General features: G+C 41.0%; 1 protein-coding gene across 7 annotated transcripts in view; it reads right to left on the bottom strand.

Moving 5' to 3' along the window:
• CSNK1G1 (casein kinase 1, gamma 1) overlaps nt 1-15,307 on the bottom strand; it is a 156,817-nt gene that overhangs the window by 7,600 nt on the left and 133,910 nt on the right. For 3 of the 7 annotated variants that reach the window (XM_010840196.1, XM_010840195.1, XM_010840194.1), the window contains 2 exons: nt 13,432-13,542; nt 5,582-5,688 (listed from right to left, as the gene is read on the bottom strand). In XM_010840196.1, coding sequence (XP_010838498.1) covers nt 5,582-5,688; nt 13,432-13,542 — 218 coding nt within the window. The other 4 variants (XM_010840197.1, XM_010840198.1, XM_010840200.1 and 1 more) reach the window with 4 other exon arrangements.

The raw sequence follows: 15,307 nt of genomic DNA, 5'->3' as shown, positions 1-15,307 counted from the left end.
TTAATGGGTGGCAATATAGTCATTAAACAAAGTGTCCTTTGTATTTAGAGACTGCATAATTTCTTTTAAATAAAAATGACCAACACTTTTGATTATTTTCAGTCTTTAATGGAATATCCTTGGGGAAGGATTAAAAAAAAAAAAGGTCTTTTTTTTTTGTACATATGCTTTAGAAAACAGACATTTTTCAAGATGAATGTCCAGAAATTATTAAATAAGGTGAATGAAATCTCATGGGAGTACCAATACTCCGTTCCCTGGTGACCATGATTTTCAGAGGGATCCCTAACATTTAAGTCAATTTCTATTATTCTTTTTGGAGAGTGCTAAGATAATGATTTTGTGTTTTTAAAAAAGTAAGAGCAATCATTAAAAAGTTCAAAATACTGTTTTGGTCCAATTCAAATGATAGAATTTTTCTTTCACCTCCTCCAGGGCAAGTCATAAAAATTAGTATCTACTGATAAGCATATCAAAACCTGATGTGCAAAGCTGAATTCACCTGACTGGAGGAGAGTATAAGCTGTGGTGTAGACCTTTAGATTAATTTTTGTTAGTTACTTATAGTTAGAACTTCAGCAGTAGCAGAAGCTTTTAATAATTTTCTACCCATGAGGAAATGGTCTCTGCAATCTACTCTTTGACTCTTTGGTTTCTGTGGGGACTACCAGCAATAGGACTTGTAAAACTTTGTCAGATACCAGACCAGTCCACTGACTGACTCCATACATATGTCTTATTCTCAGAAGAGGATGAAAGACAAGTGATGAACCCTTCTTGGGTCTTGGGTTTTCTTCCAGCTGATTCTTTGATTCGCTCTCCCTTCAGCTATTCCTGTATTATGCTTCTCTGCTGTACTGGTACACTCTTCCTTTGCTCTAATGGTGGGTTTAAGCCCCACAGTATCCATCAAGTCTTCCTTAACCGTCCCTGTTGACACTGACCTCTCAAGGGACAATAACATGTGGCCTTTCAAGCATGTATGTCTTACCTCTCCAGGCAGATTGCACCTAAGCTCTTTGGGGAAGGCCTTGGGACCCCCTAGAGTTCCAAACATAGAGTAGAGGAGCACACGATAGGCCCTCTGCAGTTAGGATCGTGTGACTGACATCTCACAGGAAAGTATCGACCACGACAATGTCAGATTACACAGACACATGTCTGGTAAATAAATAGGCCAAATGTACCCCTTGGTATTGCAATACTACAAATTCTATCTCCACCAAACCCAACTGTTATCTTCAATACACCCTGCCACTGGGGAAACCATGCAGGCAACTTGGCTTAGACTGGTAAAAACTGGTGCCCAACCCAGTCACTGAAGACAGTAGAAACAAGGCAGAACAGAGTCCAGCAGACTGTAACCACCACACAGAATATGATCCCATGCGTGCAGACAATGTGGGGGGGATTCCAGACCGCAACAGACCACAGCTCACAAGCACCTGGAAAGTCAAGGCCGTGTCCAGGGAGAGAGGTGGGAAGGGCGCTCTGTCTTCCAGCAAGAATGTGCCTCAGCCAACACAGAATCTTTAGGGCTTCCCCTTTAGTACACCTCATGCTGTTACTAAAAATGCATTCAAGGAAACTTTTCTGAGGGTGCAAACAAGAGGCCCCAATATCTCATTAGTCAAGTCAGTCCATGGCCCACTAAATGTTTATAGGAAGGGAAAAGGAGAGAAAAGCAGGAAAAAAAAAAAGACAGTAAATGAAAAACAAACAAAAAACTCAAAACGGCAACAACAAAATGTCCATCTTTCCCCTAAGAAGTAGCTCTCTTACTCAGAGAGAATCATATTCTACAGATGGAAAAACAAGCTAAACCAAAAAAGAAAGTCACAGATTTTTCCAAAGCTGCTAATTTCAAGGTTAAGAGACCAAGCCACAGAATGTGAGATTATCTGGCAGTGACTGTTGTGAGGAGTAACTAACTAGATTCTGATTATACAACTGATACAGTAACTCAGTCTTCTTACCTCTGTCCCTCTCTGTCTGATAATATCTGGCTGTGTTAATTTCAGAAAAAAAATCTGCTCAGCTGAAAATGAAGAGCCAATTTTGGATACTGTGGGATACTGTTTTGACAGGAAGAGGCAGCAGTGTGGTGGGTTTGAAGGGAGAGAGGGAACAGATGAATTCCCAGGTACAGGCCTGCCCGTCACCACCTTGTGGATCTAGCGCCCCGGCCTGGGTGGGGACAGCACGAGGCGGCATACGGAAGCCACTGAGTGTTCCTGAGGCACTTTGTTTGGCTTTGCCAATCCCAACCTAGCCTGGTCCACTCCCCGAGCATGTGAACTGGAGAGAGGGACTCACCACAGGTTGAGCATTTTCAGGCAGCTACAGAGTGTGTGAAGAGAAAAACACAGAAAGGAAGAGAGAGAAAGAGAGATATTAGTCCACAGAGGTGAGAGGAAAGCGACTCCCTGTGAGCCATGCAAACATGCAGTATGTGTCTGTGTTTAGGTTCTTCCTCGGTCAAGGCAGGGTGAGTAGGCCCAGGCCACCTGGTCCCCACACTGAAGTGGAGGGGGTAGGGAAAGGTGCCCGACAGAAGCGTCAGGTGGGAGCTGGGGCTCAGTGAGGACTAAGGCAAAACTGAAACAGCTGGTGGGAGCCTCAAGAGTGGGCTTTCCTGGGCAACTTCCAGAAAGGGAGCAGGAGAAAGGGCATATGATCCTGCTTGTATGAATCCAAACAGGCACAAGGCCGAGTCCTTCTGATTCCCGCGTGACGTCATACCATTCAATTTGTTAAGCTGATCTCCCAAATATCCTGAGGGAAAGAGAAGTCCCTGGCCTTTCTGTAAGACCAACATACATGCCTGACCAAAAAGGCCAGCAGTTAGCTCTTCCTCTAGAGGGGAAAACAGGCTTAAGAGACACTTTATCCTATTAGGAGAGAACAAGGAGGGTCACTGCTGCTCTGGATTAAGCTATAACTGCCAGAAAAGGGCCTAAGTCCCATTCTTGTTAATTCTCAGGGGAAATGAGGTCCACATGTGCCAAGTTGTAGCTAAAGTCAGTGGATAACCAAAAACTCCTGTGTTCTTACAAAAGTCAACCGAAAAGCTGCCTTGCCTCACTACCCTTTCAATCACACTTAAACAAGGATGTGTCCTAGAGCTAAATGTAAGATAGACATTCATTTTGTTTATAGTACAAAGAAACAAGACCCTGCTCTTTCCTCCTTTACACGAAGCAAGCTGGGTGAGGAACCCAGAATCAAAAGCTTGGACGTGAAGGTTTCACACTGTTTGCTCAGGACCCTCGTGGAACCTTAATCTAAAAGCAACAGCCCCCTCTTCTTCCACAAGCAGGCTGCGTGGACACATGGCATCACAGCTGTGTGCACTGAGGAGTGGTGTGGGAGCCTTGTGCTTCCCTAGCTGTGACTTCTTCCCATGAAATCGATCAGGCGGGTGGACACATGGCTCCCCCCACTACTCCCCTCATACATAAAAGGCCACGAAGAAAAACACACGGCTGTGCCCTGACAGTTCTCTGGGCAAGATGGATTGGCAGCTCATGAAATCACTGGGGAAATCAGCACACAGCATGTCCTAAGCCAGGCTTTTGGATGACATTTGGTCAAATACGATTGCCCCCCTCTGGTTTCCACACCTTTCAGAAGGCTCGAACCTGGCACAGAGCTCCTTTTTGCTGAATGGGGAGGCTTTAAACGCTCTTTATGTCCTGGAATTTAGATTATGTCAGAACAGAACATACCAGATTGAAATCTCTTTGTGCGAATGGTCCCCTATCTTTTACACAGAACACAAACACCACACTCACATATACAATTAGTGTACACATTTACCAAAATGAAATGAAATAAACTGGTTCAAAGATAAATCTGTACAGGGCATATTATAAGACTAAAGCCCATTCTATCCTGGTGTTCAGAGCACAGTAGTAAATCCAGAGCTCACCTAGCCTTCAGAGTAATAGCCACAGCAGTGGATTGCAAGTGAGGTGGGAGGGGAGGAATGGTGCAGCCACCTTTCAGCTCAGACAATGCCAACCTCAGCTTCGCATCTGAATCACCTCAGGCCATATCCCTGATAAATGAAACCAGCATCTCTGGAGCCAGGATTCAGGCACTTGTATTTTCTGACGTGGCCCAGGAGACTCAAAGGCGCAGCCAAGGTTGAGGGCTCAGAAACCACACTGTCTATGTGGGAGAATGAAGTTCTGTCGTGGGAACTGAAATACTGAGAACCATGAAAACTTCCAAAGTCCCTGAGAATAGGGAGCATGTTTCCTTACTGAAAATGGTCTCCTCCTGACTTTAAACCCCTCCTTTGCCCTCCCTGTGTATGAGGGCCTTACTTTCACCAGGAGAGGGCTATCTGAAGCTACCTACAGTGAGCAGGGACTAGGAAGAGAGTCCAAGTCTTTTTGTCTCTTTGTGTGAATAGCCCCATATCTACTGGGTAGGAATCCTCAAGCCCTGGCTTCTGAAGGGAAGGACCTTTGAAAGCAAAGTGAGTTCATCACAGAGATGGGCGGCAGAGCACAGGAATGGGCAGGGGAACAACTATGCAAAGTTGTACTGATATCTAGAAGGAAGAATGCAGATCTTGATTAGCCTCTTACTTCCTCCTACAGAGGCACAAACATCTTCCGGCTGGTACTTTGGCTATCTGGAGGCTCAAAAGATCATTTAAGGCACAGTATCATTATAGATATGTTGCCTACTTCTGAGAAGGAGATATGGGAACAGCCTGCATGTTCTCAAAGAGTTTATAAGAAAAGTCATCCACAATGGGTGTGGCAGGCTGCTAATCTGTGAAGGACTTCTCTCTCCCTACCTGGTGTTGCACTGGAGCTTAAATCTGGACCTGAACTCAGGCTGGGACAAAAAGGGAAAGTAGTGATGGAGATGCTACTTCTGGAGCACAATCAGCAGTATTTCACCTTCGACCCCATTTTCTAAGAGTTTAAACACAGACCGTGCAGAGAGCGCTAGAGGCCAGTGCGATGGGAAGGGCAAGGCAGTCACATGCAAGAGAAGCAGAAAAGGGACGAGGGGCTTCCCCACCCTCTTGGGGTTAGTGTGATTTCCTCTCCTTTCCAAGGCTCACTCATTCAACAGGTGCAAACTGACTAATCCAAATCTCTCTGAATTCAGAATACTTTGAGAACAAAAGGGCTCTGAGGCCCTTGTCTAGGACTACAGATAGAGTGGTTAGCCAAGAACCAGAAATCAAAGGCTGGTCAGCATGGCCCATGGTGAGACAAGCAGATTTTTCTCTCTGTCCCTTAGGGAGCAAGAGGCTCCAGGGCCCCCAAGAGGCTTGTGACTATTCTTGGGTGTAGCTTTTATACCATGATCCTTTTAGGTCACTAAGTCTTTTCATCCATGTGGACTAGAAAAAGTGACTGTGTTCCCAGAAATCACAGCTAAAGAAGGGTGGCAGCAGCTAAGGTACCATGCACAAAATAAAATGGTCAAAGGAAGAAAGCAGTGGGCACAAGCATGAGGAATCCAGTCTGAAATGAGCAGCACACCAGAGGAAAAGACAGAGAAAAGATTTTTCAACCTATAACTCAAAAGCCCCCTTGAAAGATGAACGTACTTAGCTTCCTCCACTACCTCCACCTCGGCGTGAGCTGTGATGGGTGCATTGGAGTGGGCTCCTGTGGGGTCGTCGACATTCAGCTCTCCGTTGGTTGAGCTAACCACCTGAAACAGAAGGACAGAGTGTGACAGATGCCATGGCAACAGGAGCCTCCTGCCAGTGCCAGAGAGGCTCACTAAGGGAGTTCTGGTCTCTAGCTTGGGTAAGAGCCAGGCAATGTTTAGAACGTTTGTTTTTCTGGGCTGGGGGGCCAAACGTCCTAATTTAGGGAATGTGCCCGGACCCATATCATGTGAAAACACAAAACTCATCTAACTATGACAACTTTCATACTGAAGGCCTGCTCTGTGTTAGGAACTCTTGCTACATTGTGTTGTGTTGTATTTGTGTGTGTGTAAATCTAATCCTCACAGAAATCCTATAAAATAGTTGATATTACTGTCTCTAATTCTATTCCTCTCAGCTTATTATGCTATAATTATATACAGACTCAGTGATGATGTTAAAAAAAATCTAAAGAGGAAATCAATAGTAAGCATCGAAAATTATAAGCAGTCACACTTTCCTTGAGAAATTTCTTCACAGCTTTGGACCTTCGGTTTGAAGTTACTCAAACAAGACTGCCGCATCCTCCCTGTGTGAGAGGGCAGACAGTAAGGAACACTTTCCCTTGGAGGACCGGTCTTATGTCAACAACCTTTATTTCAGGTTCAGCGTCATCCCATTTCTCACTGACGGTCCCCGAACTGTAACTGAAGGCTCTCACTCCTGTCATCTGGTTAATGTGGAACCGATCAGGCTTCTCTTGCTTGTGCAGCTGCTTCTGTCACCTGGTTTCATTTCCAGCACATGATTCCTGCTTATGTGGGTGCTGGGAAGTGGGAAAAGGGACCCCGCTGGACAAACCACTCTGCTGTTAAAGATCTTGGCTGAAACATGGGAGAGAACCACAAAATAGGATAAATGGTTCAGATATCATACGCCCCTGGGTAAGTAACTTTTCATCTATATGAGACTGTTGCTTATAGACTGATGTGAGAATTATACAAGAAAATGCATGAAACCACGTCTGGTACAATACCCGGTGCACTATAATAAGACAGCACAGCACGGTAGGTAAGAAATGGGCTCTAGACTTACTCAGCCCTGGGTTTTAACCCTAGCTCCACCACTTACTTGCTGTGGGTCCTTGGGCAAGATCCTCACTCTTTCTGTGCCTGAGCTTCCTAATCTGTAAAATGGGGAAACAATGCTGCTTACCTAATTGGGTTACTGTGCAGACAATCCACAGAAAGTGCTTAGCCCAGTCTCATGGTACATGATAATGGCTCAATAAACATTTACAGTACTGTTATTCTCCCTCCATAAATGTTTACTTTTATCTCCCTCTAGAGCTGGGAGGGAGTAATCTAAAAATTTCCTGCACACTTATAAAAAGGAAGGTGGAGGGAAATGTTTAGTCTAAGGAATCTTTGAGGTATTTATTCAAAAAGGAAAGGGCAGACAAGGTGACTACAACTTATCAGCAGTCTTTGCTCACCATTATTTATAAATTAGAAGTATTTATTATTCTTACTAATTACATCATAAATAAAAATTATGTATAAAAATTTATACATCATGTATAAAAATTTATACATCATAATAAAAAATTATTAACAATGGTGTACAGTTAGTCAAGGAAACATACGAAATTAAACCGGGACTTACCCATGGGAGACCCCAAATTCACTAGTAATGAAATTTAGCATCTCTGATCAATGAAACCACCTAACCTGATTTATCTCCTGATATGATATAATGAATACTACATAGTATTATCTATATAGTATTCTTGCAAAAAAAAAAATATCTGAATCTTAAGTATGATGGAAAAAAATAAGAAAATCCAAAGTGCAGGACATTCTATAAGACAAGTCTAAATTCTCTTCAAAAAAGATATGTCTAAAAATCTTTTTTTTTTTTTAACACAGAGGTGATCTTTATAGATTAAAAGAAATTAAGAGACTGAAGAGGCATAACAACCAAATGCAATGCATGAACCCTAATCAGATCCAGAACACTACAAAATAAATTCTGGAGACAACTGGGGGAAATGTGATATGACTGTATATGAGCTATTATGGAATTATTAATTTTCTTATATATGACAGTGGCCGTGTTGGTTGCATGAGAGAATGGCTTCATTCTAAGGAGATGCAGGCTGAAGTATTTTGGGTTGAAATGTACTTACAAATACTTTAAAAACACCCCCCTCCTGAGTTAAAGAAAATACGGCAAAAATCAATCATTTGCTAATCTAGTTAAGGATACACAGAGGCTCACTGCATCTCCCCTTCAACTCTGCTATAGATTTTAAAATTTCCTAATGAAAAGTTGGGGAAAATGAAAAGTTTCAACACAAATGAAAAGCTGAGGAGAGAAGGTTTGCCGCCTGGAGAACTGCAGTCCTGCCTCTGTTGTCCTGGTAATTTCCTCAGCCTACATATGCTTCTGGTAGGCACAAGGAGAGATCACACCGTGTTTTTCAATAAACAATTCAGGAACTAGATAAGATGTTAAATAAAACATCTTGGCCTCTACTGACGTAAAGAAGCGACAGTCGGCACCACCCTATGAACTACCTGGTGACGCTGGGCCACGGCACTTGCTCACAGCATTTCACATCTCATACTCTCTAATTTCTCCTTCCTATGCTGCCTCTTGGCCCACAAGCAATGTCCTTGGGTGCCCCATTTTACAGACTAGACATCTTGTCTGCATCCTCAAACAAATCAGGCACAAATGATAACTCTACTATCAACTGTCTAACCTTAAACTTAACTGCGTCTAAAATATACTTGGGAATCAAGGGCGACGAATCTGGACCTCTAGAGCATACACGTAATTATTTCAGGTTGGAGGTACAGTTTGTCAAACCACGGGACTGTTGCCTAGGTGTGCGGTGGAACAAACACCCGGTGGAGGTGACCAAAGAGCTGGATTCTCGACTGTCAGCATTCTCTGTGAGCCCTGGTTTCTATTTCTGTAAGACTAGGCCAATAACCACCTTGGTTCTATTAACCTCATAATTACTATGGCAGTTAAACATAATGATAGTTAGGAAAGCAATCTGAAAAACTATGAAGAACTCTAAGGATGTAACAAATCATTAAGTATTTGAAACTATCATTTATACTTTTCCATTGATTATTTTAGAATAACCTAATTTAAAAGTAGGCTTTATTTGTATACCTCGAACACTGGCAGTTTATTTTGCTGTAATCACTATTAATAATATTAATCTCACATTTCTCTGGCTATATCCCGTTTAAGACCAAAGTAATTAGAATTATCCATGAAAGAGACTAATGTGAAGTACTGTTTTGAACTTTAGCCCTTCATATTGGTAGCATCCCTTTTAAGAGTCTGAGAGATCTGAGTTATAAGCCCTGCTTTTCAGTTGTTACCATGAAGAAAAATCAAGAGTTGTATACCAAAGGAAGCAGTACTTTAGCTGATAACCAACATTTCAATCCTAATACATTTGATAATTCAAAACTAATACATTTTGGAATTCTCTGCTTTAGTTTCCCTATCTATAAAACTGGAATAACACTGATCTTAGTAAGAGTTGTAAATAACTATAAAGATTTGAGCAAAGTGTATATTAGCTAAATGTTAAATGTCGTTCTTAAGTCGTATGCCCTTATATCTCCTATATATTTTAATTCAAACAATTTTAGACCCATTTTTTTGGACAGAAGTAAAAGTAAGAGAGTGAAAGTTGCTCAGTCCTGTCCACGACTCTTTGCGACCCCATGGACTATATAGTCCATGGAATTCTCCAGGCCAGAATAATGGAGTGGGTATCCTTTCCCTTCTCCAGGGGATCTTCCCAACCCAGGGAATGAAACCAGGTCTCTTGCATTGCAGGTGGATTCTTTACCAACTGAGCCACATGGGAAGCCCAAAAATACTGGAGTGGGTAGCCAATCCCTTCTCCAGCAGATCTTTCTAACCCAGGAATTGAACCAGGGTCTCCTGCATTGCAGGGAGATTCTTTACTAACTGAGCTAAGAGGGAAGCCAAATTTTACATACTGTTGATGGAAAAATATATTTTTCCACAATATATTTTGGCCATTTTCCACGACATCCAGAGATCTGTCTCTCCATAGTATGGAAGTATTATATTTGTTTAGTTAATGTTAAACTCAGATATTCAGTAAGTGTAAAATACAAACTAGGTTTCAAGGACTTATTATTAAGGTTAGTTTCACCTGCTTCTTTTTATTTTTTAACAAGTGATTATTAGACAATTTTAAATTACATCTCATACAAAAAATTAAATCTCTTAACAGCATTGTTCTAAAATATGTATCTTTACTATTTGTACATTTTTTTCCCCTGTACTTTTTTGAGGACTATTTATCTGAAACTGGATTCACTGGATCAAAAGTGGTACATATTTAAGATTTTAACAGGTATTGCCAAATTATCTCCATAATAGTTGAAACTCACGTTTCAACAACACTAGATGAATTGGCTATTATTAAACTTACAAATTTTTGCAAATGAGATACTCAGAAACTGATACATGTGTGTATATATATTTACATATATATTTCTAAATTGTTAGGTTTTATTTTTATTAGTTATACAAGCACATTGGGTAAAGAATCAAATATTTATACTCGGATACTTGTGAAAAACAATAATCTCTTTCCTCCACTCCACCATTTCCCTTTCCTTTATAGCTGATTCCTTTGTTTTTCGCTTCCATATCTCTGAATAACATGCATCTTGATTTGTTATTTTTAGACAGTGTATTCACCTTTTTTATCTTTTTATTCCCCCATTAAAGTTTATACAGTAATTACTAAATCAATTCTTAGTGTTTACAACAATTAAAGGCTCTTTACAGCTGTATCATGGAGTGTACCATAGTTATCTTTTCTTCCCTGCATGATTTTTTATTTGCCATTGAGTTAACTGATAAAACTGCTCTCCAGGCCTCCTGGCCAGCTCTGTTTAGGACAGGCTGCCCTCTTCTACTGGAAGACAGATGGCAGCCTAGGACCGCCTGTCTTTACACTGCTGTTTTCCTGAGTTGGATCTCGTTTCCTGGATCCCATGTTTACTCTTTCTTGGTTGATTCACTCATTTTCATAGCACACATCCTCCTACAGCTTCACAAGGGTGCATGAGAAGTAAAATTACTGGAACCACAGATTTTTGAAAATGTCTTTATTACATATTCCAACCAGAATTGACAGTTTGCAGAAGTACAGAATTCTAGGTAGGAAATCACTTTTTCTCAGCTTTGAAGGGACTGCTCATTGCCTTCTAGCTTCCAGCACTGCCGTTCAGAAACCTGAGGCTATACTAAGTCCTGGTCCTTTATTTGCACGTGACTGTTTTCTTTTTCTGGAAGATTGAAGGATTTGCTCTTTGTCCTCAGTGTTTGAAATTTCACAATGATATACTTTGATGTGATTTCACCATCCATTTAAGCTGGGCACTTGGTGGGCCTTCTGACCTGGAAACAAGTCTCTGATATGTGCGAAATGATTCTGTCCATGAGTTCTGCCCCTCCACTTTCTCTGCTCTCTGGAACTCCCGTTATTTAGAAATTGGACCTTCTGGTCTCTTCTTAAATCTTATGTTGTTTCCTACTATTTTTATCTCGTTTTCTTTGCTTGACTTTCTGGGAGACTTCCTCACAACTTTATCTTCCAAAGTTCTGAGCTTTTTGTTTCTGGGCCACACCACTTGGCAGGTGGGATCTTAGTTCCCCAACCAGCGATCGAACCCATGCTCCCTGAAGCGCAGAGTCTTAACCTCTGGACAGCCAGGGAATTCCCAACTATTGCGTTTTAATTTTTTTTTAATGTATTTATTTTTTAATTGAAGGATAATTGAGTTTTAATTTTTTGTTTATTATGTTTTTAATTTCCAAAAGCTCTCTTTTTTTTTGGTTTGTTTGCTCTTAGAATATTCCTTTTAAATGTAGCATCCTGTCTTTGCTTCACAGTAGCAATATCTTCAACAAGGTTTTTAATAACAAAGTATTTTTCTGTTGCTGTTTTGCTCTTTTTGGTCTCTTTTTAAGAGTTTTCTTCAGAAGTCTGATAATCCCTGAATGTTTGCTCTTATTTAAAAGTGGGAGAAAGTAAACTGGCACTGTGAGTACAGAGATGGGATTTCTAAGATGATCTCATAGCAGAATGATGTGGATGTCCAATTCATTAGGGAAACCCTATTGTCAGTAGGCTCAGATGTTTTCTCTGGGGGTGGTTAGATCCCCCAGAGCTGACTCAAGCTCATACCTTTAAGGTACACACCTGACTGTCTGCATTCTTAAGTACTAAATGGGAAAGCAGGCAGTCAGTATGCACACATTCATTTAATCTCCCCCTTTCCAGTATGGTATTCCACCCTCAAATGTGCCTTGTATCTCCTAATCCAGAGACCATCTTTTTTTTGGGGGGGGGGCCATGCTGCATGGCATGTGGGATATTAGTTCCCTGACCAGGGATAGAAGATAGAACGTGTACTCCATGCATTGGAAGTGCAAAGTCTTAACCACTGGACCACCAGGGAAGCCCCAGGGACCATTTTTTTTGCCCTCTCCAAAGAATAACCTTTGGTCTTTGTGTAGAGGACAAGTAGGGATCTCTGGCTTCTTAAACAGACTTTAAACCAATGTTCTTCATTTTAGCACATGCCTCTCCACACTTTCTGAGCTTTTTGGGGACTCCCCATGTAAACAGTCTCTCAGCTTTCTCTTGTATTGGTTCAGACTTTTATTTTCTTGGGACTCCTAAGTCATTTAATAATTGCCCATCTGCTATCCAGCTTCTGACGTTTGATTGCTGTTGCCTCCTTGTCTGTTTTCTCCATTCTTATATGGATTTATGCCTTAAAAAAAACCTCCTTATCATTCTTTTAGTGTTATTTCAGATGGGGTTGTCTTCAATCCATCATTTTTACCTAGATGCTCCTAAGAGAACATTTTTGGTTTACACATCAGAGCTGTCCTTTGAATAACACGATCTTCAGTAAGTCAGTCCATGTACAGATGTATCTTAAATAATCAGCCTATGAAGATGCATTTTTTTATGCAAAAGGCTTACCTATCCCTTTTTAAGAATAAGAATTTATATTTGGTAGCTCTGGGTTCACCTGTGTGCCCCAATTGGTGCCGTCACTTACCAGTATGAGAAAAACAATCAGGTTAAGATTATTAAAATAGTGACATGTGTGAAAAGAGACACAAGATGTTCTTAAGTATGAGAGATAATAAAGATTCAAAATAGTCCAAAGGAAATCAGAAATAATTATTCGAGGAAGGGAAAAAAGAATATAGCTCAACTCCTTGAGTTCGCAGTCATAAATAGCTGAGTGAGTCCAATAAACAAATTATTTATGGACTCAAAATGTATATGTGCTATGACACATATAATCATAGGATGAGCTACATACGCAGTCCTCTATCCTCAAAATACTTATTTTAAATGGCTCAGATCTTTATAGTTCCCACACCTGACACTAACAGACCTCTACCTTGACTTTATTTTATCGTCTATGAGTGGATCAAGGTTGAAGGATTCATTTCACCAGAAATTAGTGTCAGAAATCATATACATATTTCTTAGCCAATTACAACAACCAGAAATCATCTCAAATGTGATTCTTACAAGGCACCTCAGTAGAAAATCAGCACAGAGATATGCAGTAAACCATAAGAGCAGCTCAACCTTACTGTGAGACTCCATTCTAAAGGAACCTGAGTTTCAGAAGCAAGCCAACATTCTACCAGCCAAGCTGGGAGGGCCAAGAGAAGGCAAGGAAGGCAGTCAGTACCTGCACTGATCCCCCATGGCGGTCTGCGGCCAAGTGAGACGTCAGGTACGAGGTATTGGTCTGCCGGCTCGGCTGGATTTCCCACTCTCCTCGGCGCTCTGACGATGCAGTCTGCTCAGGCATTAGGAAGCATGAGAGCAAGATATGGAAGGAAAGGTGAAGCAACAGCAAGCAATTACAAAATCAAGTACATTACTGTCCCTTCGGGTTTTGTTTTTGTTTTGGATTTTGAACTAACAACTGCTGCAAAGCACTGAGAAAAAGCTTGGCTATATTTATTTCAGCCTAACAAGTCAACACATAACTGTCTCTAACATACCAACCTTGCCGAGACACAGAAAAACAATAATCACCACAAGAGGAGGTTAAAAAAGAAAATCCATCAAAAGCTGGAATTATCTTTTAGTTTCCATATTAGTAAAATTTCAATAGCCACTAAACAGACCAAACTCACAAAGTTGGATTGCTGCACAAAGGAATAATCATACTTAAATCATTTCACTGATTAAAGATCTACCTAAATAGGTAGTAGTCAATACAGATAATTCCAAGTGCTAGGAATTAAGACAGTAAGTATTTTCCTTGAATAGGGAGCCCACTACTCTCAAACTTCCAGAAGACCTTCGACTAATATAAAATGAGCAGTAGCGGGAATATGCTTTCTTCTCTAAAAGGATGAGCCAAGTCTCTCTTCAAAAGTAGGTTCAGAGGTCAAGAATATGAAAAGATGAGGGAAAATAAGGCTACAATGTTCCTCAGATTCCTCTAGTTATCAGTCTCCAGTCTGGAATTAGAAAAAGTTTATGGAGAAGGCAATGGCACCCCACTCCAGTACTCTTGCCTGGAAAATCCCATGGACAGAGGAGCCTGGTAGGCTGCAGTCCATGGGGTCGCGAAGAGTCGGACACGACTGAGCGACTTCACTTTCACTTTTCACTTTCATGCGTTGGAGAAGGAAATGGCAACCCACTCCAGTGTTCTTGCCTGGAGAATCCCAGGGACGGGGGAGCCTGGTGGGCTGCCGTCTATAGGGTCGCATAGAGTCGGACACGACTGAAGCAACTTAGCAGCAGCAAGCCAGATCATGAACGGTTCTGAATGTCAGGCTAGAGCTCTCAATTTTATTTTCTTGGCAAAAGAATTTTTTGGAGATTTTACAGAAAGGGAATGCTATCACAAGAGTCAGTTTTAAGAGTAACCTGATTAAGTATGTAAAAGGGTATGGACAGCAGAAATACAGTACGGAGAGGGATTGATTTGTAGTAAACCAAGTGAGAAAGCTTACTATTCCACCCTTTTGAATAAGCTCCTGATATTTTGAAACAATGTGTTCAGTTCAACCTCTATTTATTAAATTTCTGATGACTCACTCTCATTCACTAATGATTCAGACAATGGTCATATGTCTTTTTCTCTACTTTAAGACCCACTATCATACCAAAGGACTCAAAAGCCCATTGCGCTGGATTAGAGTTTACTGACCTTATCTCTCAAAACATTCTACCACACTTCAATGGACTCTATACTATTAAGATCATACCCTGGAATCTGTCATCAGGTCTGATATATGAATTCATATCATACTCCAAACTTCTCATCCTTTGAGCTTACTCTCTCATTACTCCAATAATTTTTAAATATTCACACCGAATCTCAAGTCCATCAATCCATTACTTTCTCATTCTCCTTATGCATTTCTTCTATCTTCACTTTTCTTCCTATCCACTTTAGATGTAGTGGTCCATAATTTCAAGCGATCTCTTGCATATATCCTAAATTTGATTCTCACTCCCTGCCATCCTTTTCTACACTGGCATACCAAAATGACAACCCTGGAGGAATTTAACTGGTTTATATCTGGGTACCAATGACTGCT

The sequence above is a fragment of the Bison bison genome, unplaced genomic scaffold (assembly GCF_000754665.1).
Source record: "Bison bison bison isolate TAMUID 2011002044 unplaced genomic scaffold, Bison_UMD1.0 scf7180017864142, whole genome shotgun sequence".
Lineage (NCBI taxonomy): Eukaryota > Metazoa > Chordata > Mammalia > Artiodactyla > Bovidae > Bison > Bison bison.
This window is presented reverse-complemented; position numbering and strand designations above follow the sequence as displayed.